This window comes from Calonectris borealis, chromosome 10 (assembly GCF_964195595.1).
Source record: "Calonectris borealis chromosome 10, bCalBor7.hap1.2, whole genome shotgun sequence".
Classification (NCBI taxonomy): Eukaryota; Metazoa; Chordata; class Aves; order Procellariiformes; family Procellariidae; genus Calonectris; species Calonectris borealis.
In genome coordinates this window covers 16313308-16339629 of record NC_134321.1, presented here as the reverse complement: position 1 = coordinate 16339629, position 26322 = coordinate 16313308, and the positions used below count along the sequence as shown (strand labels likewise).

Sequence of the window (26322 nt, the reverse complement as noted above, 5' to 3'; positions counted from 1 at the left end):
TTTCTTTAGAGGAAATGTAATAGATAAGAGGGTAGTTGACATCCTAGGATAAGAGGACCTAGTTCTGATCGAAGTTGCATAAGGGTAATGTAGGAAGTAAAGTCCTTTGACAGTATAATGTCACAAGAGCATAGTCAGGTCTCCTGCCATAACCATATACTTAATGTTCAAGAACCTAGTTGAGAAATTTTAGAGGCTCGGTATCTCAGCAGATTTTAAAAGAAGCTCAAACCTATTGTTTGTAACTAGTGTATGGTTGCTTGGCCTGGGGAGGAAGCCTTGATGTTCTCATGTAAAGAAAGAAAAAAGAGAAAGAAAAAAATAAAAAGAACCTGCAACCTTGCACTAAACAGTTTCTGCTAGCATCTGGATTCAGTCCCAGTTAAGGTAACATATAGTGCCTTGGCTGAGTACTGTAGTTAGTAAATTGACCTCTGTGTCAAGCTTTCTAGAGGTTTTTATACTAAACCCATCACCACAGTATTTGAGCAACTTCCAGAAGTGTACTGGGAAATTATTAAAATGTTCTTTCAGACTCCTGGGGAGAAGCATGTGCAAAGCAGTGTCTTGTTTTGGATGAGGGGACTTTTTGGTTTGTTTTTTATTAATTTTGGTATTGGGACATTTAGCATTCGTTAGGATCAGGAGCTAAGGCTTACGTTCCTGTATTTGGATTTACAATAGAGACAGCGGGAAGAGACACAAGTTTTCATTAAGTGGACTGAATCAAATCACCTCCTGGAGGTGCCTATTTTAGTCCAATGGCTCTTTAAGAAACCTCGATTGTTAGTACTGAGTGCTAAGTGCCTGGTGATAACTATGAGGAATCCTAAGTCTAAGAGCACTTAACTCTTCAATACTGTTCACAAAAATCTTGGTGTTGGAAAAAAAAGATACCAAGAATAGTTTCAGTAAGTTGCAAGAGAGCACAGTTTTGTATCAGTGCTTTGTACAGGCAGGCTCCTTCCAGTTCTCTACTACGACACTCACAACTGTGAGGACATATCTGGATTCCAGCTGCTGTTCAGCACCCAGGTTTTCTTCACCCTGAAGCTAACACAGAGGAATGGTACCCATGTGCTGCATTCCCATCATTCCATTTCACCAAGACCAGCTGAAACATTTCCACATCAGCCAAACATCTTGATCCAGTTTAGATTTTTTTCCTTTCTAGCACTTACATGAATAATAACAGCATACCTAACAGCAGAGACCATGGCTTATCATGTCATAAGTAACAGAATAAATATCAGGAATTAATAACATGAGTCAACTTTGACTTGCATATGGTTTTTCACATTACACATTGCTTCCAAGGAACTTGGGATTTGGTATTTCCTTTGGGAAGTCTGGTTGATTAGAATGAGGAGTGTAAAACCATGGGGAAGAGGAAAAGAAACTCCTCTTTGGAACTATTCACAGCAGTTTACAGCAAAACTGAAGTTAAGTGTCTGAACCAGTCTGCTGCCTAACACAAGCTTGCTTTGTGAAACACAGCTGCTTCAAATTCTGTCATGTTAGGCTGCTCGTATGATTTCTGCCTAGGACTGCATTTGCTCATATGATGAATCTATCCTTTATCTTATAACCAGCTGCTTACTTCTGGTAGCACAACTTATTTCTTGTTGGAGGATTCTGGAATAATCATTCACTGGAATTCTGGAAATAATAGACTTTGAGGAAAAGTACTTTATTTTCCTAATGAATTATGGTTTGCCTGTAGCAAATAGACGATCTTCCTTCAACTTCGAATGCCTCCGCCGACAAAGTAGTCAAGATGACATACCACTCTCTCCTAATTTCCACCATCGCACTGCTTTACCACTTCACTTAATGCAACAGCAGGTAAACACAAAATCTTATTTAACTAATAATAAATTACATTTCTCCAGCTTCTATATTGTACCTCTGACTTTCATTGTTGTTTGAAACAGTACTAGTGTATTATGTAGTTTGCCTGCGCACGACTTCTAGGCCAAGTGTAGGCTTGTAGTTGCTAGACACGAGGCTTCTCAAACATCAACCTTACAAAACGTTGAAGATGAGTAGTTTGCCCCTATGACTCTTTAAGTGTCCACAAAGAGTCAGGATGCCCTAAGGAATTTTGACCAGGACTACATAATACGGCAGCTGGCTGTTAATCTTTGCCTAGGCAGTTACCCAGCTCCATTTGTGAGAGCTTGCACGTACAACATACACATCTTCTGAGGCTCAATGCCCAGCTCTGACGTGGCCCTGAGAAGGTGGTAATTTCCCTTGCCTAGAGACACCATCCAGAATGCTTGGAAAATGCTGACAGCTTCCTACCCTATCCCTGCAGGACAGAAGGAATGTTTTTACACTTTGCTTTTTTTGTTTAATATATTGTATAGGCAATTATTTTCCTTTATTAATGCTAATACCAAGATTTAGTAATCTTGATCCAAGTAATAATATAGGAAAAATACCATTTTATCCTGTGAATTTACCAATTTCAGTCCTGTTCCTCCTTTACATGACTACTAAATGCCAGAAAATGTTAACTTTGCGTAGTTGCTGCCTGAACAATTGGTTTGAACTAACTACTGAAATGAGAAATGAGTATGGCTGAGCATTTGAAATCACTAACTTCTAAAATTCTTCCCCTTACCAGGTCATGGCTGTTGCGGGTCTGGATTCCAGCAAAGCTCATAAACATTCACCAACTCGTTCAACGCGTTCCTGGGCTACCCCACCTGCAACCCCTCCCAACAGGGACCGCACTCCCTATTACACACCTCTAATCCAGGTTGATAGGGCTGAATCTACAGAACATATGAATGGTAGCCTGCCTTCCTTGCATAGGAGCTCCTGGTACACAGATGACACTGATACTTCCTACCAAACATTTACACCAGCCAATTTAACTGTACCTAATGACTTTAGGTATAAACATAGTGACAAACAGAGGAGTGCAGACAGTTTGGTAGAAGCGGTAAGTATTACAGAAACCTCTGAAGTAGCCAAGAGTGTCTGTCCTGTCCAGTTTTTGTGTTAACTTTAAAAAGCATATCATTCAGTCTACATTATCTCTCTGAAAATGTGGTATTTTCAGTTTCAAAGCCCAAAAGTGGAATGTTAAGAATTCCCTTTTATATTAAAAAAAGATTCGAAGATAGAGAGTATGTATAGTATTTCTGAATCATAATTACTGTTCTTGCTTCCATCTATCACTTCCTTTCCATTGCTATGAGCTAAACAATATACTTTGTTAAATTTTATTTGCAAATGGGACTTCAGCATCTTTCATGTACTCTAAAGTACCGAGACCGTATCTAGAATTCTATGTTTCAGGCAGTTGTTCTAATTGCACCATCTGCAATATATTAACTGTTGTCTTTAGTATATCGGCCTGATGATTGATGTTTCTCAAAGACTACTCCCAAATTTCTAAAGAGAAAAGTCAGATGTATGGCATCATCAGTTACATTACCACATAACTGATACAGTGTGGTTTGGAGCCATTTGATTGTTGATTTGATTGTTCTTTACACATACAGTTTTGCTGTGGGTTGCTGTAGCATGGGGTTTCTAGTATTTTCCACAAATGAGAAATGTTGTTATGACCTGTCTGTTCTTCTGTATTTCCACTGTATATCTCATTCTCTCCCCTCCATCTGCCAGGTACTTATATCTGAAGGCCTAGGAAGGTATGCAAAGGACCCTAAATTTGTTTCAGCTACAAAACATGAGATTGCTGATGCATGTGACATGACTATTGATGAGATGGAAAGTGCAGCAAGTAACCTTCTCAATGGAAATATCAGCAATGGGACTAATGGGGATATGTTTCCAATTTTAAGCAGACAAGATTATGAACTTCAAGATTTTGGTCCTGGCTACAGTGATGAAGAACCGGAAACGGGACGATATGAAGAAGACTTAGCTGATGAAATGATATGCATTACAAGCTTATAGTATTTAGCAAGGAAAATGATTCTAATAACAGAAAAAGTGCCTCATAGTTTAAAGATGCTAGGCACTAGCTGGAGTGAACAACTATCAAGTTTTGTACGAGTGATGTCACACCTCAAGGAAGCCATAACTAATAAATTGATTATCTCCAGGTTGCCGAAATGTGATCAGAGTACGTCAAGTCTCCTCCCACAGAATCTTCAGTTCCTCTGTAGGAATAAGGTTATTTTGAAACCAAGCAGACTGTGACAATCAGTTTTTTGAGGGCTAGAGCGGGATTCTGAGGTGTAATATCTTGCCTGTCTTTCAACCTTGTGCTGCTGTCCTTCATAGTAGAGCAGGATTTTGTCAGTGAAAATGTCGGTATAAGTCTGGCACAAAATTGTGTGGGAAATAGCAACATGAGATGAGTGATGACAACCAATAATGTCATTACCTCAGTACTCAATTGCATATCAGCTGCCCATTGCATATCCATTCTAACATTGTTTTCAAACTTGCCTCCTGATTTCTTTTCTTAATGCTCTTCTAAAATACAGTTTGTTATGCTCTACCTGGAAAAAGAAGTTATATAAAGAATAATCTGTCATATGTAACACCAGTTTACATAGGAAAATATCATTCAGATAGTCTGTTTTATGACTATCACATTAAGGGCAAAATATACTGGAATAATTGCATTCTTACTAATGCACTTGCAACCAGGTTATAGTAGAATTAGATAAGATAGTTTGCTAAAAATTATATAGTAGAAATTATTGTAAATGAATTGTAATATACAATGATTTGTATTTGTAAAGAGATGTTCTATATTTTGTAATTATTGTACCGTAATTGAACTGCAGCAATATTTATGGACCCTAATTATTGTAACTCTCCACAGAATTCTAGATAGAAGTATTTTTACTTGGAATATATAGATCTATAGCATAAATATTTAAATAGAGCCACCTCTCAGTGTAAACCTCTTCTGGGATAAAGTGTCAAGTTTGAACTTGGCAACAGAACAGGTTGGTTTTTTTTTTTAAAATAATTGAGTCAAATGAATCTCTCTGCATAAGGGATGCACAGTTGACTATTTACAGTCTTATACTTGGAAAGGTAAAAGATTTAAAGTTATTTTAACTTTTTTGATTGAAAAATAAGCTCTAATTTTATTTTTGTATTAATCCCATGCTAAAAATAAATATTAAAAGAATTTAAAAATTGGCAAGTTCATGCCAAGGTATTACTGGTCATGAGACAATTAGTTTTGACAACGCATATTACCTACATACCCTACTTCGATAGGAAGCATCTTGGGCAGAAAATATTTCACAGGTAAATGAAAATGCTTTACTTCAGTACTACTTACTCTGCTTGGAAAGAAAAGAAATATGATAAAACGATTCTTCACAGAACCAAAAACTTTCATATAAGAAGTATACTATTTTATTGCCTCTACCCTTCTGTTGTTCTGTGTGTACTATTTCAAAGATTTATTTTTATGCAATCAAGAGAGGGCTTAGATATTGTTCACAATGCAGTAAAATCCTGAAATGACTTTGAGGCTAATACAACCTTGGAGGAAAATCAAAAAACACTGAAAAGCTACTGTCTATTTTGTTAGCAATGGATAACAATGACTTGTCTAACAAGTTATCTTATCAGGTTTTACCTGTAGTTCATATGCTAGATAGCAATCCAGTTCACATTTTTACAAATGTGATGTTTAAAACATGTCAATAAACATTTTGTACATAATGACAGTTTCCTATGAATAGCTTACAGACTTCCTCTGAAATCATTCTTATTTCAAATGCCAGGATAAGAACTTAAAGGTTTGTAAATTATTTCTTGACCTACATCATTTTGTATTAAAACAAATGCAAAATGTTCTTCAAAATAAAACTGTGTAATAATTTTATTATACTTGGGAGTCCTTTTACTAACAGTTTTTCGCCAAGAAGCTCCAAAAAGTAAATTCTGTTTGTACTGTTTGAAGAATGGAAGGGAATGTGTGTGGAATATAGTCATCAGTCTACACTATCATAGTATGCAAGTCTTTTATGAATGATTGCTAAATCTTTTATGAATGATTGCTGTTAACCAGAAAGAAATAAAGTGATTAGAGTATTCATATGAAAAAGTGTACTATTACTCCCCTACTATCTAGGGGATTATTACTTCCCTAGATACAGATCTATGGAAACAATTAGGAAAATCTGAATCTAATTACTAAAATCCCCTAAAACGTCAAAACAAATCTTCCATGCTGTCTGCCAGGAAACACTCGGGTACTTACGTTACCCAGCAGTAGTCACTTTGTTACACTTTCCCAGCTTACAGGAAAAAACTTTAGGAGACCAAAATGGAGCTTCTGGATCTGGTATCACTGTGATACCAGTGTGTAAGTAATCTTCAAAGTTCCACCCACTGTGGTATGCCTGCTTCTGAAAACTGCCTTTAAGGCAACTGAAATTGAACATCAAAAAAAAAAGGAGGAAAAATCCCAGACAGGTTACTTAACTGCATGGACTTTTGATAGCACATCAAATTTGGCAGATTGAGCTGAATGACAATTTTTTTAATTAATCATTTGTCTAAGGAGACAGGAAACAATATGCTGACTTCACTGTATTTTCTTGCTAGTATGGTTAGTCCTTAGCTCTCAATAGTCTGATGACAGACTTTTTAGGGCAGATATGCTATTTTATGAGAAAGCAGTCCTTACAAAAATAATGAAGGAAATTTAGTTACAAACCATGTTCTATATAGTTAATGGCTTAAGGGAGAACATATATGTATGGGTACATAGAATACCTGTTCAATTTCATTACAGAAGTATATGGAAAAAGTAATCAGTATATGCACAATTACATGGTAATTGGCACACTTAAAATACTGCCAATCATAGTAATTACTCAATACAGAAAAACTAGAAGTTATCTCAACAATTAAAGCATATTTCATGACTTCCCAGATTTGTTTATATATGTATATAATGATAGAAAACATTAGTAAAGAATTAAACATTGCTAAGACTTTTACAGTGAAGTAAATTCACTGAAAAAGTTAATATAGAAAATCTATTCATATTTGAACAGTGTCTTTTTTTGGAGCTTGGATGACAGAAGAATAGAGACTAAAAATTATAATACTGTAATAAGATATGCTTGTGTTCTCCCTACAATAACTCTTCATTTTAACTATAGTTTAAAAAAAATGCATAATGCTTTTATTATTCCTCAAAATATGTTTCTATGTTTATTCTATAGAAAATGCACATTCCAAGCCCACTTTTCAGTTTTCCAGTGTTTATATAGCTGTCTCATTTGGTTGCAGGCTAATTGAAATCAACACTTGGAAAGGATTTTAAGCTGCAGAAACATCAAAAGTTCTGGTGTACAAAACCTTGAGTGGCCTTACATAAATATAATGCAGTTTTACCAATTTTCTTCACATTTTCTTCAATTTTTTTTCCATTTTTTTCTGCTGCTTTTAAAAGTACTTCTCCTACTAAAGCAACTTGAACTGAACTATGTGTACAAAAGAAACATTTTTGGTCATTTTTCTTTCTTAATCTCATTGTCCCCAGCCAGAGATCTCCAACTGCATCTGAAGCATCTGCAGCAAGCTATTACCACGGAAATGCATCTGGGTAGAACTGGGAATAATGTTCAATTATACACTGTATTATTTTGTTAAATAAGTAAAAGTCTGGAATTATCAGCCTGTGTTCTGCAATCCAGTAAGGTGTAAAAGATGGTTAATTGCAGCTATCAGACTGCCAGTGCTCCACAGAGTATGTTAGAATATCTTGTACCTGTTCTAAGTATTTCTGAGCAGACTTGACTCTGCTAGAAGTAAGAACGATTTTAACAGGAATTCAGTATCAGCAACCAGATACAATGCAGAAAAAACTTGATGCTACCTAAAGATTTCCCCAGGGCAACAAAACTTTCAAATACCTGAGCCATTTCTTTAGCATCACATCAAAGGAATGTCATGAAAGAGCCTCAACATGCTATAGCAGTGAGACCTAAATTAATAAAGCAACTGCGGTTCACAGCAATAAAAATATTTAAGTGTTTAGAAGGGGAAGAATCTGCAAGGTGCCTATGTATGTTTAGAACTGCAAGATGATGATGATTCAGAAGAAATGCCCGATTACCTGATTGCACGGTGCAGCAATGTGTACCTGAACATAAGACACACATGCAGTTTGTCATGTATATCTAACCTTGCTATTTCCTTATCTTTTTAGAGCTTGACATAATGGCAGAGGATAGCTCTGTGCACGTTCAGTAATAAGTTATGTAAGACGGTGGCAAGTTAATCCTCTGCAGTTGCATAATAACAATTCCCATCTTGCATGCCTACCGTGGAAACCCATGTTGTAAATCTGCAGATGCAGGAACTTCAGTATTCCGTCCTTCCAAATTGCTTCCCTTCTCAACTGCACAGGACTGTGGTAAGTCTCACCAGTATATATTACTCTGAGTATCCTAATACTTTGTATTCCAAATGACACCAAGATACCTACTGAATACCTTTAAATTAAAATCTCAAAAGCACAGGTGCTGAATACAAATTATTTGCCATAAAAACGTACACCATGCACGTTCGTGCTTTCCTCAAACGCACAGTTGCATCAGATGAATTGTCTTATTAACACAGCTAATCAATCACCTATGACTTAGAATATTCCTGCTCTTCCCCTCATTCCAAAAGAATGCATCACACACAGAAAGGGTTTACCTGTCTCCTTTTGGAGCAGAGTTCACTGCTATCATCTTCCATCTTCAGTATTTTTGTTTGTCTTTGTGCAGATACTCTAATGAATTAAGTCCTTTCCCTTAGTTAGCAGCAGGGCTTCCAACCACTGCCTTACCGCAAGCAGCACCAGGTAGAAGTATCTGCCTTAAACATCTGCAGTTGTCCCTCTAGCCAACATCTGAGTCAGCAAGTTTTTTTACAATCTGCTCAAATGGTGTAAAATTCCATTTTTTTCTGCAAAAAAAGTTTATTCTGTTTACCACAAGTCCTGAGCAATCTTAGGCTACAGAAGCTTTTACTTTATAATTTGATAGCTGCTTAGTCAGAAGTTATTTTGGAATACCTAATAAATTCAAACAATTCAATGGATTCAATTTCATTCAACGAGTACAGTTTCTTTAGGTTTGTTTCTTTTTTTAAAAATCAATACCTTAAAGTTAGATTGACACAGAAAACAGCCATGAAAGATCATGTATGTCGCTTTACACATTTGAAAATAGTAAAACAAAGATTTAAGTCCTAACTAAAATATAGCATTGGTTCACTAAGTTCCTTGCCTTCTAATTTTAAAAATTCTAATCCCATATCATCAATATCTGACCTTATGCAGTTATTTTGAGTAACCTTTCATTTTAAATCTAGCTTGGCTGTAATTTTTTTAATAAAATTTGTGTGATAGTAAGGCACCATTCAGAATATTTGCTGAGAAATATCTTTTGCAAACACTCATTTTTGAGCAAAGGCCAGTAACTTTAAGAATGTTATAGGAAGTGCAGCCCTCTTACTGTGCTAAATGATAAAGTGGTACAAATAAATCAGCTTAAATTGTGAACGGAATTCTACTAAGCTCTTGCGAAAAAAGCAAGGAGAAATTCCAATTTTCCAGTATATTTTTATAAATATCAGCTCCTGTTCTGCATTTTTTTAGAAAAACAAGTTTCTGATAAATACAACATATGTCTTCTTTCTGAATGCAGGTTCCTCTCTGTCCTATGAATTCTGATACGAACTACTTTGGCCTGTGAATTCGAAACTGCATAAATGCTTACATTTACTTAACCATTCTTTGCAGGATGTTGGGATACTGACTAGCTGTTATCCCGGGTAACACTCTCACAGCAGTTGAAATCCTTTAAATAACACGGCATACCATAATGATTTTCAAAATAGCACACATTAATCTCTTCCATTCTTCATGCAATTGCACAGTATTTCTGGCTGATGTGCACAACTGTAGTCATTTAGAAATAGCTTCTCTTCAAGAAAAAATTTGAATTGTATCACAAAAGGTCATGTTTGACTAAAATAAGCAGCTTAAGCCAACTGATTAAAAAAATGAATAGGTAGTCTAATATAAGAGAATGATTCAAATTAATCGTTATTTTAATAGGATATGTTGTTTTGCATGGTATTTATTTTGTTGGCATGTTCAGTATGAGATACCAACATGCTGATGAAAGCCTAAGTAGCAAAAGATGTGAAAGGATGAGAACATTTGTTCATCTCTGTGTTTCCAAGGTCTTGGGCTTATATATAGGAACATTTTTCTCCTGAAGTGATGGGAGGCCCTTAATTATATCTGCAGCTTTCTCTGCTATCATAATAGTTGGGGCATTCAAATTTCCACTGACGACGCTGGGCATTATTGAAGCATCTACTACTCTCAAGTTTTCAACACCAATTACTTTTGTTTGGGGATCAACTACAGCAGTGCTATCTGAAAGCTGACCCATTTTACAGGTGCAGGAAGGATGATAAGCACTATCAGCCTTCTGCCTTATGAAAGCATCTATTTCTTTGTCAGACTGAACATGGTTTCCTGGTTGAATTTCAGGCCCGCAAAATTTTTCAAAAGCTTTCTGAGCAAAGATCTCTCTGGTCAACTTGACACACTGGCGGAATTCCCAAATATCTCTTTCTGTATGGAGAGAAAATAAGAAAACTGTAAGCACACCTTTAATTTAGTAATGCATACAGAAAGCATAACAGAAAAAAAAAGCATCAAATAAAAAAACTGGAGGGAAAGTCTCTCACTTATTGCTGAAAGCCAAAATAAAGTAAGATATTTTTCAAAGTCACAGATATTTACATTCACTGTGAACAAAACTGTCACTTATATTGCACAATCCTAAAAGGGAATAGGTGAGCTATGAAGAATTGCTTTTTATTTCGCTATACCCACTGTCTAGCCAAGGACACTAGTCTCAGCTCAAAGAAGCAAGCGCGATCCATTCCTTTACAAGCAGAGGAGGGGATGAAATGAACAGCATGATGCAGCAAACACCAAGAACCCTAGCTGCGTCCCCAACAGGGAATTCTTTTTGGTTTATACAGTGCTTTGCACAATGGCCTCTTTTGATACTAACTGACTTTTATAAATGAGAAATAAATAGCAGTGCACCAACCAGCACTTCTGAACTGGTGTTGAGTAGATACGAAAATCTGCTACTGAAACAGGCAGGAAGTAAGTTGACAGCAGAGCAAGGAAAGGCTGCATTTACCTGTTGACAAGTAGTTAGGCTCAATGATAGGGTGGTCATTTGGGTCTGTACTCTTCAGCTTTAGCCAGCCCACACTCCTGCTCCTCATGGGTCCCACATGGACCTGCAACACCCACGCTATACTCACGACACAATCCCACCAGACGTAGTTCCAAATTCAAGTATGAAGTTTTTTTTGCAATTTGGACAGTCTTTACAAATTAAGCAAATGTAAACGTTAAGGGAAGAGAATGGAAAATGTCATTGAACATTTTTCCATTTTATATACGTTTGTTGTAAATATGATATTCCATAGGGAAGGGAATATACCTGTTTTATCAACTCACAGCTGTTCTTTTAATTTAAAATACAACCATTCCAATTTAGCAGTAGCAGAGCATTCTAATACAATCAGCAATCAGACCAAATTACTATCATCACTGAAGAAAAGAGATTAGTAAGAAGAAACATGTATATTCAGTGACAGTTCCCCAGCATTAGCACAGGCTTTTGGATCAAGATCATAGTCTAAAATGGGGCTTGGATCTGTGCCAATGAATAAATGCGTGGCCTCATACATTCTCGCTTAAACCTCTGTCTGAACTGCTGTGGAACAGGGAACATCTTGTTTCAGTTTTATACAGCATCTAGCACAGTGGTATCCTAATCAATAGTGCTATGTCACTTCAGTAGTGCAAATACTTAAACAGCAGTTCAATACTTGCCTAGTTTCCCAGAGGGAAAAAGTAACATAATTTTGGTAGCAATAGCAAATAACAAGCTCATGTTTTTTCCCCAATGTAGGAGGTTAAGCCAGCTCTTTTGTATTATACTGAACAAAGTATTTTTCAGTATATAGCCGAATTATCAATATTTACAACAGAGTGTAAGCCTCCTTGCTAATTACTACAGAATGTGGAATATGTTCTTCAACAACTCACCTGGTAAGCTTCCATTGTGGAAGCAACCCGACCATGATCAATCACCTGAGAAGGAAGAAAGTGGAACTGAATATCGGGGTGAGGAACCCCTGGTTCACTTCGGATAAAACCACCAGATTCTAAGTGGGCAGTCGCTCCCTCACCTAGAGAGTATAAATGAGAGAGAAAATGCCATTAAAAGACCTCAGAAAAGCAAGAAATCCACTTCCTCTTAACCCTTGGTTTCACTACTATGAATAATTTATATATACAGTGGCAATTGCAAGGAACGCAAATCCATTATGAACAGCTTGTAATTTAAGCAATATGCATCACTTTCATCTGCTTTTTAATCACTAGATAAATGTAAATATGCCTAACTTTGGAAATCCCACTTATTCGAGAGTGGGATGTTGCAGTTATCTCACTGTAACTGTCAGGCCTAGGGTCTAACTCCAGAGGCAGATTTGGTCCCAGGATTCTAACCGGTGTGGAGAGAACCGACTGCAGCATCCTGATATTACTGCGCTGCACGCTCCATGACACGAGGTATAGTTATCCCATCAGTCACATGTAACAGGCAGAGCCGTCCACAGTACCTACCCTGAAGGGGAAAGATGAAGGGCCTGCAATGCTCCCCATATGATGTTATTTTCACATCCATTTAAAACCATGAGTTAGCCCTCAATATTTACTTGCATGATAAAAAGCCACATATACCCAGCGTAAGTTGTCAAATACTAACATAATAATTCAGCAAGCGATGAAGACCTCAACTTTGGCCAAACTATTTTACTGATTTCAAGGATTACTTTAACAGATTCTTTTTAAGGTACAACTTACAGTTGGGTTACTGTAAAATGAGTGTGTCATTTTAACGAAAGTCACTTCTGATTTACATGCAAGTCTAAAGGGTTCTGATCAGAGCAATAAACTAATTCTTTTGGGGCAACTTAATTCAGTTCAACAATATATTTTTATTGACACGATATCTATTTCAAATAGAATTTTTTCTTCATTTTTTACAACTGTTTGCAGTAGCACCAAGATTTTTAAATGCAGAATTTTTCTTAAAAATGAGAGAGATATAAAAATGTTAAAAAACAGTGTAAAAAACCCTCCCTTGTTACCTAAGGTATAATAACTGTTTTAAAATATTCTGATTTAGAAAAAAAAGGAATAGTTCAAGTCCATTTGCAAACTCGAGTTATTTCCCAGAACATGAAAAAAATCACATGTGAAGGCTCACAGACTTTTAAATTCATGGATAAAAGGTGGTAATAATTCTAAATCAATCAATGGTAGAGTGATTGCATACTTTGTTTCATACCTGTAAACTTCCAAAGCCATTCTAGACCAATCCTCACCATGTTAACTGGCTTTTGTGCGTTATATAGAGTAATAGGTTTGATGCACTTTTGCTGGACATACACTTCTAAATGATCTTGAAGGTTCTGACCTACTCCTGGGGGGAGTGGAAAGGGGGAGGAGGGAGAAGAAAGGGAAAAAAAAAGTTATTTCACACAGAACAATTATGCACATTTGCAACCAGAAAACAGCATAAATGGGAACTAAACTAACCTCTTACAAGAGCAGTGATGACTAAGACCAAGACCATGAGTCCTATCAGACTTCTGCTCATGTCAGAATAAGGTTTTACATAAACATAGCATAACTAGAATGAAAATAAAGTTAAATGGCAGATATATCACTTGTTCTAAAATTGCCAGATATGACTTCTAAATACAGTACTAGCTTTTCTAGTTTAAGGAAAAGTTTGTGTTATTCCTTCTATCTTTGAATATACTTGACAGTGGGAGTTTATACAATCTGCTGTGGATCAAAACTCATTCAAAATTCTAAATGATAAGTATGCTGCTTTACTTTAAAAGTACTCAGTGGCATTTTTCAGAAAGGCATTTTCCACTATCAAATGTAGTGAAGAAAGTGTAGGAGTTTATTGCTCAGTTCTAAAATCAATGCATGTTTCCACTGATTTGTAACACTTACATTTCAGTCCACACAACCTGACATAAAGATAACTGAATTTCATGGATTCATTTAATTTAATGGTCTTTGAATTGCATCCATAGGAAGATGTAAGGTTAAAAGAAATAATAAAATTACCAGGAAGATGGCAAACAACAGGGATCCCCAATTTTTTTAGATCATCCGCATTGCCAATCCCAGACAACATAAGCAGCTGTGGAGAATTTATGGCACCTCCACTTAAAATAACTTCTTTACTGGCAAAAGCCTAAAAGGAAATGAGCACAAAAGTCCTAACATTATTAAGCCTGATCTGAATGCAAACAGCATGTCAAGAGCTTCTGTTCAGATATGCTATTCTGATCCTTCCCTCACATTTTTCCCATTCCAAATGTATTCCTATCTTGCCAGAAGTTTCTGCAGGGAGAAATGATCAAGCTTTTACTTTGATAATTTCTGTATTTATTCCCATGTTTACAATCCGTTCAAACTGTACGGCACACAAACATTCAGCTCAGCCAGTACCATGGCTGCCAATAAACTCCTGTGCTACTTGCCAGGAAAAGCACTTGGATGACACTCGCAGTCAGCTAAGCGTCCCTTCCATTTTCAGTAATAGTTGGTAAATTAAAACTGAAACTCCTAAGGAAGATTTTGAATTCAGAGACATGCTAGCTCAAAAATACTGAAGAGCTTATTTTCTTAATTCAACCAAGACTAATGTTTGGTTTCCTAGCTCATTGTAGTCCTCAGAAGCCCCTCAACCACTACAGCACTACTGAGAAAACTCTGACTGCAAGCATATATATAATTCTGTTTTGCTGACAGACTTCATCAAACAGTTTGAGTCTGAGCCCTGAGCTGGTCATCATATAAGCTGCTAAACTATTCCTCTGCCTTTGACTCGGTTTTCTGTGCTGGATGGTTCTTTTTTCTAGAACCTTCTCTGCAAGTATTTTTGGCAATCTTCTTTGCAAGGAATTCTGCCCCAAAATATTCTCATTTAGCAATACCAAAATCCTTCTCTGTCATTTGTGTCAGGGAGCTACCTCTTCCCTGTTGCTACATCTCTTAAATTTAGGATCAGAACTACTCCCCTTAGTGCTTTTCACCGTTAAAAGGGAAAACTGTGTGGAGTAAGAAAATATTGATACCCTCCTTCTTTTCCCTTTACTGTTTGAAAGAGGATGGTGTGGGTGAACCCAACCTTGTTCAAACTATCCCATTCTATTCCAATGAGATGGCTCATGAACACACACACATTGGATGCACTCCATCCTCCCTAGTTGCATGTATGTTGCCTATTGAAATATAAGATATCCTTTATATGCACACTGAGTTAAGTAGTTGAGTACAAACTGAATAGTAACTCTTGCATGTTAGAAAAAAAAGATTCAAGGCACACCTGTCCTTACGAAAGAACAACTGCACCACAGAAGAAACAAAAAGTAAGCAACAATTTACATTTAATGCAAATTCTAATGCTACCTAAGCTAGTCCAGTGTTTTAAAGAAATACACGTTTGGAAAAGTAATACCATAATATTTATCTGTGAATTCTAATATATCAGTGTGGCCACAATGAGGAAAAAATAGATGAGGCACACAACTATACCCCTGAAATTCCTCTCATTAGCAAGCAAACCCCACAAGCGTTCAAGAAAACATATCTGGTATTGCTCATCTGCATTCTCCACTTTCGTAGAATGTAAGGTGCTATCATGAGTAACTGCTTGTTTTTATTTTAGATGAGACATTTAGCTTCTAAAGCAACATTAAAAAGTGCTATTTTTTTCTGTAGTATGGTGAACTGCTAACAGATTAGCATGGAGTGCGTATTAACTTGTAGTAATCCTGTCCTTTTTGAATGACACCTCAGCTATACAGAACGATGGTGAATGAGGTTGTTGCTAGTAATAAGATCAAAGTGTAGTAAGAAGATAAATTTTGATAAATTGTTTCCACACTATTTATCTGATATTGCCAACAGATAGCCAGTGCTGATATTTTTTGTTCATTGTTGTTTTGCTCCGGGCAATCATTAGTATGTTAAGACTAATACACAGCGTATCAGTGACTGCTGAATCAATACCTATTTTGCATCTTATTCAAATGTGACTTATTTATATTTTTTCTGGTACACACAGAACTGGCGCCAGTTTGTTCCAGGTAGTGTTCAAATGATGCTCATTCGGTCTACGTTCACTGCAAAGTCAGCACTGTAGTTACTCCTAGCTCATATACAGTCTTTCATTGTCATTAAAGCTAACATGCAAAGAGGAAAAACTGACTCTGAAACATTTTTGTATGGGTTATTTAATCTATGATACATTAAAAACATTTTTCCCCTTTAAATACACTTTTCTGCTTGATTCTGAACTCGGAAGCTCCAGGAATGTTCAGTCTACCTTCCCTACTTTTGTCAGAGGGCTTACCGGAGTCCTGGGAGCTCTCCGGGACCCCAATGTCTACTGAAATAACAGTTAAGTCACTGGCTTGATGAATAGGTTTTGAATCATGCTTGAATCAGATTTTGATGATCTTTTAACTTTACTGATGACTGACGTAAAAGAGATCCTACCTAAAATAGACTGTAAAAACAAAAACGCTTTAATGTAATCAAGTGTTTCATCTTGATGTTCATAATGTAATAAAATTATTAGCTCTTCTATCCTGACAGGTATAAAATTTTCCAGAAAGGAAAAGCAGACAAGTCCTGCAATTTTGATGTTGGGGGGGGGGGAAAGGAAGGGAAATATTTTGAGGGTGTACTTTTTATGATAGATGCTACAAATATGTATCATTCATTATGTATAATTCATAGATGTATTAATATGTATGAAAATTCATAGCAATTAAAGAATTTTGCAATTAAAGTGGTCCAGTATTCAGAAAGTCTTTGATCACACGTAATTAGCTTTCCAAGACTTTCTTCAACAAAATTAATCTTGATAATGGCACAAGAACAGCAAGTAGAGACACTGTTTTTGCAGACACTTAATAGCTCATGAAATCAATTACATTTTCTGCAACTTTTGTTTTACATTGTTAAAATGATTATCATTACCAATCCATTTAGAAAACAACAGATTTGTTCTGTGCATTAGAAAATGAAAGAACTGTTTATTTATATTGCATTTTAACTTTTAGCAGGTGTTAAGTCACAGAACACTTGTCTGTTGAGTCTTGTAAGCCTTACTGAACTCAAACCATCAAAATTTGTACTCTCTTCTCTTTAGGATATTACTATTACACTTTTAAATTGTTTTATACTTGTTTGTGACTAAATATCTTAAGTTATTAACATACAAATCCCTTTTAGGCAATTTCCTAGTTACATACTCCATAATCAGCTGTAATAGTAATGAGTTAAGGGGAATGAGAATGTTTTAGGTCTTATAGAAGCCAATGAATTGAAAGCTGCATAAAATGAACTGTTTATCCACAGAGTTAAGTTGTAATGGCAGTTCAAGCTTCCTTCCACATGATCACATGTTCAGTGGAAGTTGGACTGAGACTGAAAAATATTCATTCCATAAACAACCATAAGGCACGCTTCATCATTATGTTTCATCATTACTATCCCAAAACTTAATACATAATGGCAAAGTAGAAGTGAATGACTCATTATTTATCCCTTGAGCCATTCAGATTTCAGCATCTAGCTTTTACAGATCTTCCTATGCCAGAACAGCATTTTCAGAATTGTTTTGCAGAAACATCAGCATTTCAGCACACTAGTCAATACGCTGAGACAGTGCATGATTGCACCATAGGTTCCAGCCAGAAACCTTACACAACAGTCTTGCGTAACGTCAAGTCATGGCTTGTCCCCTCTGTACTGAGAGATGGAAGTATAACGGAGATGTTAATCTCTAAATCGATACAGCTGAAATATTACCTACTGTAAAATAACTGACAAGGAATCATATACTGGAAGAGATAACATAGCACCTGAAAAGCAGACATTTTGCGTAGTAAGGTCCCACTTTTAATAACAGTTTGTTTTAAAAAAATTTTTTATTTTTACTTTGACTCATACCTTTCATACAGGAAAATAAAAATCTCTTACCTTTTTCCTTTGCCCATTTTTCACATACTCAACACCAATGGATTTTGTTCCTTGAAACAAGATTTTTGTTACAAGTGTCTTCACTGCAACTGACAAATTTGGGCGTGATATGGCTGGGTGAAGATAAGCACTAGCTGTGCTCCACCTTTGACCTACAATATATATTTACATTAAACATCAAAATAGTCATGCTCAGTATTCTTCAAGATTTTGGCCAATTACCATCAGGATGTTTACAGAGGGAAAGCCTTCATAGAGTTTATAGAGTTCAAAGCAAATGTGACTTGATATAATAACTAAAGATTTCATTTAACATAACAAATTTCACAATGACATTCTGAAAACCTACTCTCCTTCCCAAATTTGACTATGAATCGACTTGTATGCCAATGCAATTTCAATGAAATACACCCTAGACTGATAGCAAGCTGCTGTAAAATGAACAGGGTGTAAATACAGAGTGCCATAGCTGTTCAGTAATCTAAACAACCAAATGGCATTCAGTGCAGATTATATGTCCATATTCCAAAATGGTTTCAGAAGTACTACTGGTGGGTCAGAAATACAAGTTACTTAAGGACCCCTTTATGATTTACCTTGGTGTATAGTCATGTCCATCCAGCCAAATCCTTCTTGCTGATAGCCATTCATATCATCTGTGAAGGGGTACCCAGCTTGCTGGGTTGCCTCCAGGAATGCATGATGGAGAGGATGATTTGTTTTCCCTCTTGACACATACAGGGGTCCATTTCCACCTCTGTACTGATCTGGCCCCAGTTCATGTGTCTGTGCCTTCTTAAAATAGGGCAAGCAATGTTCATAGTCCCATCCTATAGCCCCTTCCCTGCTCCATCGATTATAATCTTCTGCATGCCCACGAATGTATACCATAGCATTGAGAGAAGAGGAGCCACCCCACACTCTTCCACGGGGCCAGTACATAATTCGGTTATCCATATGCTTTTGTGATGTTGTGTGGTAATACCAGTTATATTTCTCATCACAGAGGTTGTATGTTAATGCAGCAGGCATATGAATCTTCCACATCAGTCTTTTACTACCTAGAAGGGTATCTTTGGGGCCTGCTTCCAAAAGTAGTACAGTACTGAGAGGGTCTTCAGTCAACCTGTTGGCTAATACACACCCTGCTGATCCAGCTCCAACAATGACATAATTATAAGAGTTTGCCTTTTCAGAACTAAGTTGAGATGATGTACGTGAGATTTTGAATTGTTGTTCATTGATGCCCAATATGTTCTTTAATACGTGTGCTTTAAACAGAGTTCCTGTTACTTTGTGCATCTGGTTCACAGGACTGCAACATTTAACTCTTGTCATTAAGTATGACATCTTGACTGATTGTAGAACTCCTGCAGAATTTCTAACAAAAATCCAGTGTATTACCCTAGAAAAACAAACAAACAAAAATCCTAATTAAGATGTAAGCATTAATACAATGTATGACCTTTAAAATGTCAGTCATTTTCAGGTAAAACTGGTATACTTTACCCATTCTCACTATCTGAAAGGTTAGCAACAATGCCAATAAAACAATAAACATTTACTCTGAAACTTGCTGTCTTATTTTAATGCAGTCTATGCACCAGTCAAATGGCATATGTAATTTTGTATTATATGCAGTCTGATTTTGATTTGCTTCTGGTTCCTGAGATAGATACATGAAGCAGATTTTCAAGTATTTGCCACAACCATGAAGGATGGAAACCTTTGCTTACCTTGTAGTGTCTCTTCATCTGCCTCTAGTAGGTAAGAATTTAAGGAAAACAACAATTTCATAAACTTCTCTGTAAGTTTGTGGCAGTCAATGATATTGGCATAGTCATAGCCAAGTCACAACAACGGAAATGATGAGTATGCCCACTGTAGCTTCTGCCAGACCAAATCTAGGACAACGTCTCTGCAAAACACGTGTAACAGCGAAACTCATTTTCAGCTATCCCTAAGGTGAAAAACTGCTGGGTTTTGAGGTATGTCTCCTAATATAGGCAAAGGCAAAATCTATTCATCTGTGGCTTTCTACCTTATTACTAAAACCAGATCCTGCAGGAGTGCTCTGAGGACAGTTACAATCTAATACCACCAGATCCTTAGGCTGAGGAGGAATGGCAATTTTTTTACCTTCAGAGAAGCCTGTGAGCCTTGCAAGCAACACAGGTTTAGCTCTGTGTTGCACAGGTTCAGGTACAGGGACTAAATGCAAAATTTTCACAGCCCGTCTAAGTGTCATAGGTACCGATGCTGCTGGCCAGTCTGAAGTGTGTTTCTCTTGCTCTCTCTCCTTGAAACCATTTCCCTTGGTATAAACAATTTGTGAAAATGGATATCCTTGGGCTGTAAAAACTATTTCTCCTTGGCCCATGGCTTCTGTCTAAGTGGTTGCGTTGGATTCTAGAGACAACAACGTATCCAGAGGCTGTTACACTGTAATGCACTGCCCATCTGAAAGAGATAAGCGAGCTTCCTCCTGGAAATACACTGAATACTGTATTATGTTTGTGAAATCTAATTTTTCAGAAATTAATTAAGTTGTTAACGTTGATTTTCATACATTCAAGTTTCACAGTTATCCAATATTTTGTAATATAAGCCCTGTATTTCTGTAAAATGTCTGGATTTTTTCACTAAAAGAAAACACATCTTAATGAATCGTTGAAATAATCAGCTTTTTCTTACTAAAAGGTGGAACAAAATTGTACTAATTTTCTTGGGTGAAACTCTACAATGTACAATTTGTGAGAGCACACATGACCTCTTAAGGCCCAACTCTGTAACAAAATGAGGTGCAGGTTCCTGATAAATGTTAAAAGTTTTCAACATACATCTTTATTTATTTACAATTTGATGTACAATCTCATATGCAAAAGTATTTTTTTTTCCTCTCGGGGAAAGAATGGGAATAAACATACATCTCTTACTCTTCTCTAGGAAAACTTGTAATAGGCTGTATAAACCCTCAAACTTCCGGAAAATGAACAACCAACCATGGAGAACAGTTTGCTCTGTTAAAAAAAAAAAAAAAAAAGGGATGCAGGGGGTAGGTCTGAGCTCAGAGTTCACACAGCTGATTCTCACATGGCTAATTCAAAATTTATCCCAGCTGAAGGTGGGGGTTGACTTTTACAGGTGGGGAATATTAAAGGATTCTGTCTTGGCAAGGTTTGGTAATTTCCTGTGATGCAGCAGAGGAGGATGCAAAGGTAGAGAGGTTTTTACTTGTTTTGCTTTGATTTGTTTGTGGTGAAGAGGGCTACAATTCTGAAGCACTTGTGTTTAACCTGCAGAACTGGTGGGTCACAGGAACAGCAGATGTCTGATGGGGTTGGCAGAATAGGGGCCTGAGCCCTGATAATCTGGGAAAGATACTTTGTCCTTTATAATGTGAGTTGTTTCTTTTTTTCTGGTGGAGATTCACCATGATGAGGTGAAGTGATCAACCTTACTCCTGAGGGAGTAAACCCTCAGGTTTTGGTCCTACAGATGGTTAACACTTATTATTTAGATGGGTATGGCTCACAGACTCTGGAACAAGTACTGGCTGGCTTATTTTGGCATCAAATGCCAATTATAATGCCATCAAATATTACTGTGCCTCCTAACCACAATGCTGGCTGTTAAGCCTACAACCTACCTAGCTGTTGGTTGTAAAGAGGGTAGATTCTGCAGGATCCCTGGAATCATGTTCAGTCAGGGACTGACTTATTCTGGTAGTGCTGGAGGCTGTAGTTCTACAGCTTGCTACAGCATAAGCAGTGGCTACTGAGCTCCCAAAAATATTATCTCAAGTGATACTCCAAAGGCAGCATTGATTTTACAGGACTAAGTGTTTGTGTCTTGCCTTATGCCAGAACCCTGATACTGAAGTCTAGACCCTTTTAAAAGCTGATGTGTTAAGAGCCTCTCACATGTGCAGGCTTTGAAACTTATAGAACAATTCAACCTTGTATTGAAGGGGTTGGTATCTAGGACTGAGATCATGAAGTCCTGAAATTAGAACATGATGATACTTCTCCCTGAAATAATCTATGTAGTTCTATGAGCACACATGGGCTTATCACAGTTCAAGTTCTACAGAAGATAAGTCTTGTGGAATTTTGCAGGAGTCCCTCTTTGAACAAGAGAACATCAGTCAAAAAGTAACCTAATGCATCTTTGCACTCAACTTTCCGTTAGTTTTATCTGGCTTTTTTGCCAGGGAGCATTTACAACCTGTGCAGTGTTCTGAAGAGCTGTATTTCAGCAAGAATGTGCTGCTTCCAGTAACTGGAAAAAATCAAGTTGTTATCCTAACAGGTAGAGTAACCCAAGGCTCTGAGATGTGCTGGGGAATCTGACCCAATTTACCCAGCAGGGAACTATAGTTTTATGGCCAGCTCTATTAAATATTGTAGTGGCTATGTCAAAACAAAACATGTAGAAATAGGGAGGTCTACACAACATGGTTCTACTGGAATGCTCTGTACTTACCACCAACAAAAAGTTGTCTTTTGGGCCTTACTGGATATTACTGCATGTCTTTATCTGGATTCTCACATACTGTGACCTCTTTATGAACGGGTAGTAAGATGTTCCTCAGGAATCAGTGAACAGACCTGCAGAAATGCATTCGGCAGCAACATAAAATACATTCACTGTATTGCACTAGAGCTTCAAAAATCTGGAGCTCATTTTAAAAAAGTATGTATTTACAGATATTATTACTATTGAGCAGGGCCTATAGACAGTGGTCTTACAAGAGTGAGGAGAGCAGGAGCATCTCAGCAGGAAAATTCTGTTGCTACAATTTAGTAATATATCTAATAGCACACCAGGTAGCTAGAAGTGGGTAGTGGAGTTCTGAAGTTAGGTGTTTGGGGCTCCTTGCATCATTGTAACACATTTCTGAATGCAGCATCAGGCTTGCATGAGAAATAAACCCTGATGTAACCCATGGGTGCCTACCATTGCGACTGTACAGATGTTGATTTGGGGTCACATGTGAAAACAGACTTCTCTACGGGGCAGTGAAGCTGTGAAAAGTGAAAAATGTGTTACTTTTTTTTTTTTTTTTAAAAAAGGAAGGGTGAGACAAAAAGGCGAGGAAAAGATATGCAAGAGGCTGCGTAGGGCATCTAAGGACTAAATTGGCTTGCTCTTTCTATAAGAAAGCTAAGCAAAAGTGCTAAAATTCAGCCCAGGGACCTTACTCCTAGATCTCCAGATTTAAAGGGCTCACAGTCCACAACAAAGAGAACAGGGTAGGTATCTTGCACGTGTAGGGGGGGATATATTGAAAAATGGACAGTAATTAAATGGTTCTGTAGGTGGATGAAGTGGTTAATCTAAAAAAGTTACAGGGCACTGGGCATCATTACTGCTAACCAATCAGAGCTGTCCCGTTCTTTGATAAGACTTGAAATAAGAGTGATCAAAAATATGTACTGAGACAGTTAGGGTACTCACTGTGTGGGCTAGAAGGCTGAATAGGCTGAATTACCAGCCAAGAAAGCTAAATCTAGTGTTCCTTTTAAGTAACTGAAGTAGTATTTTTTAATCTACTCCATCACATATGTTTGCCAGATTTATACTTAGATGTTATTTCATGTTTTTCTTTGCTTTTTTTTCTGTTGTTGTTTTACATCAAATGGAACAGGACTAGCAGAGTAACATTTGAGAGAATTTTTTATCTTGCAAAGGGTGAGTTGGGAGTGAAGTCAGTCAACCGTGTCCTGGTCATGAATATTCAAGTGACTTTGAGAATCAGTGTGTAGGTGATTCACAAATTTCTGTGCTTTTAAGTTCTTAAGTGCAGAGGTCAAAAATCAAGCCATTCTGATTTAAATTAAATCCAATATACATAGTTGGATTGAATGGATGAAAACACTAGTTTCAATGCACAATTCTTTTTGTCATATTGATCCATACCCGCTCTCATCTACGCATGGTCCTCCTGCACAAGCACTATCCCACCCCAGTTCCTCAACTGATCCTGAAACAAAGCGGGGATGGTTCCTGTGGCTGAAACTTTACGCCCTGTCCTATTTTGCCAGGGACAAAACAATAATATTCTCTCTGGCAGATGCGGAATACAACCCTCTCCCAGAGATGTCCAACAGCATGGACAATACATAGTGCAGCAAAGCAACGGGACCTTTGCTGGACACTTACTCTTCACGGCACTGCACTGCCAAATCCTGTCAGGCCTGTCTGTGTAAGACGCAAGAGGAACAGCTCCTCAGGTAAAAGCAGCTCTTGCTTCCCCCCCGCCCCCCTGCAGACTGTGTACGCAGTTCAAGTTCAGCTGCTGTGGGAGTGTTTTGGACTAACTTTCCCTTCAGTCCTGCTAGTAAAAAAATTCATTCACTTACAGAAACCTTGTGGTAAGTTTTCTGCGCCTGAAACTGTTCAAGCCTACTTACCTCACCATTTCCTCCTTTATGAACAAACGTATCTGCCGGCCTAGGGCGTCAGGCTGCCGTAAGCTCCCGCGGCTCTGCGGGCAGCAGCCCGCGACCCAGCTCTGGGGCGCCTACAACGGCTCTGGCTCCTCACAAAGGCCCAGGGCCGGATCGGGCTCCCGCCCAGCCGCCCCGAGAAGGAGGGCGACCGCGGGCCGGTCCCGGTCCTTCCGCCGGACGGGGCACCTACGGGCTGCATCCCTCTCCTTCCCGGCCGGGGAGACCTGTGCCTCCCTCAGAGCCGCTGTGTGGGGGGCTGCCACCGGCGGTGGAGCAGAGATGGCCGCGCTACCGAGCGCCAGCAGCCACCGCTCGCTCCTGTCCCGCCGCGGCCTCACTCCCCTCTCCCGGCCCTTCCCCTTAACGTCTCCCAGGAGTTCCCCCTCAGAGCCTCCTCAGCCCACCGGCTCGCACGCCCTGCGCGGGACGCCCCAGCAGCGCTCACCGAGGCAGCTCCCCGACGCGGAGGGCGGGCTGGTCCCTGCGAGGCGCTGGGGCCGCCGGCGGGAGGGCGCGGAGCGGAGGGCGGGCTGCGCTGCGCGGCGGCGGGGACGGGGCTCCCGCGCTCGGGACTGGCCCCGGCAAGGGGGAGAGGTCCGTGGGGGACGAAGGGCAGGAGAGCGGGTGGAACTTCGCACGGGAATGCACCTTTGGCCGCCGTGGAAGGTCTCAGAGCCACTTCGTGCTGTTTCGAAACGGGCCAGAGCGGCAGCGGGCCGAAGTCCGCCGCCTCTCCCACTCCGCTGGAGTCCCCGGGCGGCTGGGCGCCCCGCTCCCGCGCGCCAGCCGAAACACGGCCGCGAGCTCCGCCCGCGGGCCTCCGGCAGTGGCCGGGGCGGGGGCAAGCGGCGGGGCAGGCCCAGCCCCGGCGCTGAGGCGACCTCCCCGTCCCTTCCCAGGAGCGCTTTAACTTTTTCACCCAGCCCTGAAGCGGGGTAAACATTTTTCTTCCTTGAGGCAAACGTATTCGGCAGTGCCGCCGCCTCGGCTGCCAAACGGTTTTCCAACGGAAGCGTTGGGAGCTGTAACGCGGCTCGAGGCGCGGCGGGAAGCCTCGCGTCGTGAGGGGGCGCCCGCCTTGTGCGCGCGCGGGCAGCGCCGCGCCTGCCGCGCCCCTGCCCCCGCCGCGCCCCCCGGTCCGTCACGGCGGCGGTGGCTGCGTCAGCTGGTGGGCGCGGTGCTCGGGGGCTGCCTTTGTAAGTCGAGCTGGCATCTGCAATTAAGTCTTTAATCGTGATCCTTACCTGTGTAACGCGTATCTCGAAGAGAACACGTTGGTTTGGAAGTGAGCAAAGAGTAAAACGAGTTGTCCCACCGCGGCAGTCTGCGTTAACTAACTCATTACCTCAGCAATGACGACTAATTGGTTTTAGTAGTCATCATGGATAAGAACGCATTCAACAATAATTCTCAACAGTATCCCATTGGGTAGCCAAAAGTACTAAAAATACTACAGGGCCTTTTTAACTCTCACGTAACTTACTTTTCTGTTGGCCCTCTAAGTATCTTCAGTACATCCTGTTCCCGTGCGTGTTCAGTGGAGGCTGAACTGCATTAAAAGGTAGTGGTGGGGAGAAGGTCCCATAAAATTCCTCGGGAAATGGCCGAGGATGGGTATTGCGTGAAGAGTCAGTGCCGCTGCTCTGCTGGGCTGCTGGAGGATGAACCCAAGAGTCTTGTTTTCCCATTCAGAATGCTCATGGTAGAATAACGATG

The 26322-nt window shown here is 39.0% G+C and overlaps 2 protein-coding genes across 2 annotated transcripts in view; one reads left to right on the top strand and one right to left on the bottom strand.

The window, feature by feature from the left end:
• Positions 1–5837, top strand: part of CACNA1D (calcium voltage-gated channel subunit alpha1 D) — a 205188-nt gene extending 199351 nt beyond the window's left edge. The window contains exons 45-47 of the mRNA XM_075158487.1: positions 1724–1845; positions 2633–2953; positions 3643–5837. Of these exons, the coding sequence (XP_075014588.1) occupies positions 1724–1845; positions 2633–2953; positions 3643–3936 (737 nt within the window). The 3' untranslated portion in view covers positions 3937–5837. The remainder of the gene's footprint in view (positions 1–1723; positions 1846–2632; positions 2954–3642) is intronic.
• Positions 5838–8925: 3088 nt separating this feature from the next.
• On the bottom strand, positions 8926–25405 carry CHDH (choline dehydrogenase). The gene is made up of 10 exons (XM_075159080.1): positions 25052–25405; positions 22637–22761; positions 19888–20069; positions 18748–19556; positions 18152–18303; positions 14219–14348; positions 13422–13556; positions 12113–12255; positions 11193–11295; positions 8926–10609 (listed from the first exon to the last, which is right to left on the bottom strand). Exons 4-10 carry the CDS (start codon positions 19499–19501, stop codon positions 10191–10193), a joined length of 1836 nt encoding a protein of 611 aa, XP_075015181.1. The 5' UTR covers positions 19502–19556; positions 19888–20069; positions 22637–22761; positions 25052–25405; the 3' UTR covers positions 8926–10190.
• Positions 25406–26322: the final 917 nt, after the last annotated feature.

Excerpts from the sequence above, each read along its gene's own strand:
- CHDH (XM_075159080.1), bottom strand. The coding sequence starts at position 19,501 with ATGTCATACTTAATGACAAGAGTTAAATGTTGCAGTCCTGTGAACCAG. Across the intron at positions 13,557-14,218 it reads TGTTGTTTGCCATCTTCCTG|GAGTAGGTCAGAACCTTCAA; the intron begins GTAATTTTATTA and ends CACTCCCCCCAG. Across the intron at positions 12,256-13,421 it reads ATGGCTTTGGAAGTTTACAG|GTGAGGGAGCGACTGCCCAC; the intron begins GTATGAAACAAA and ends TATACTCTCTAG.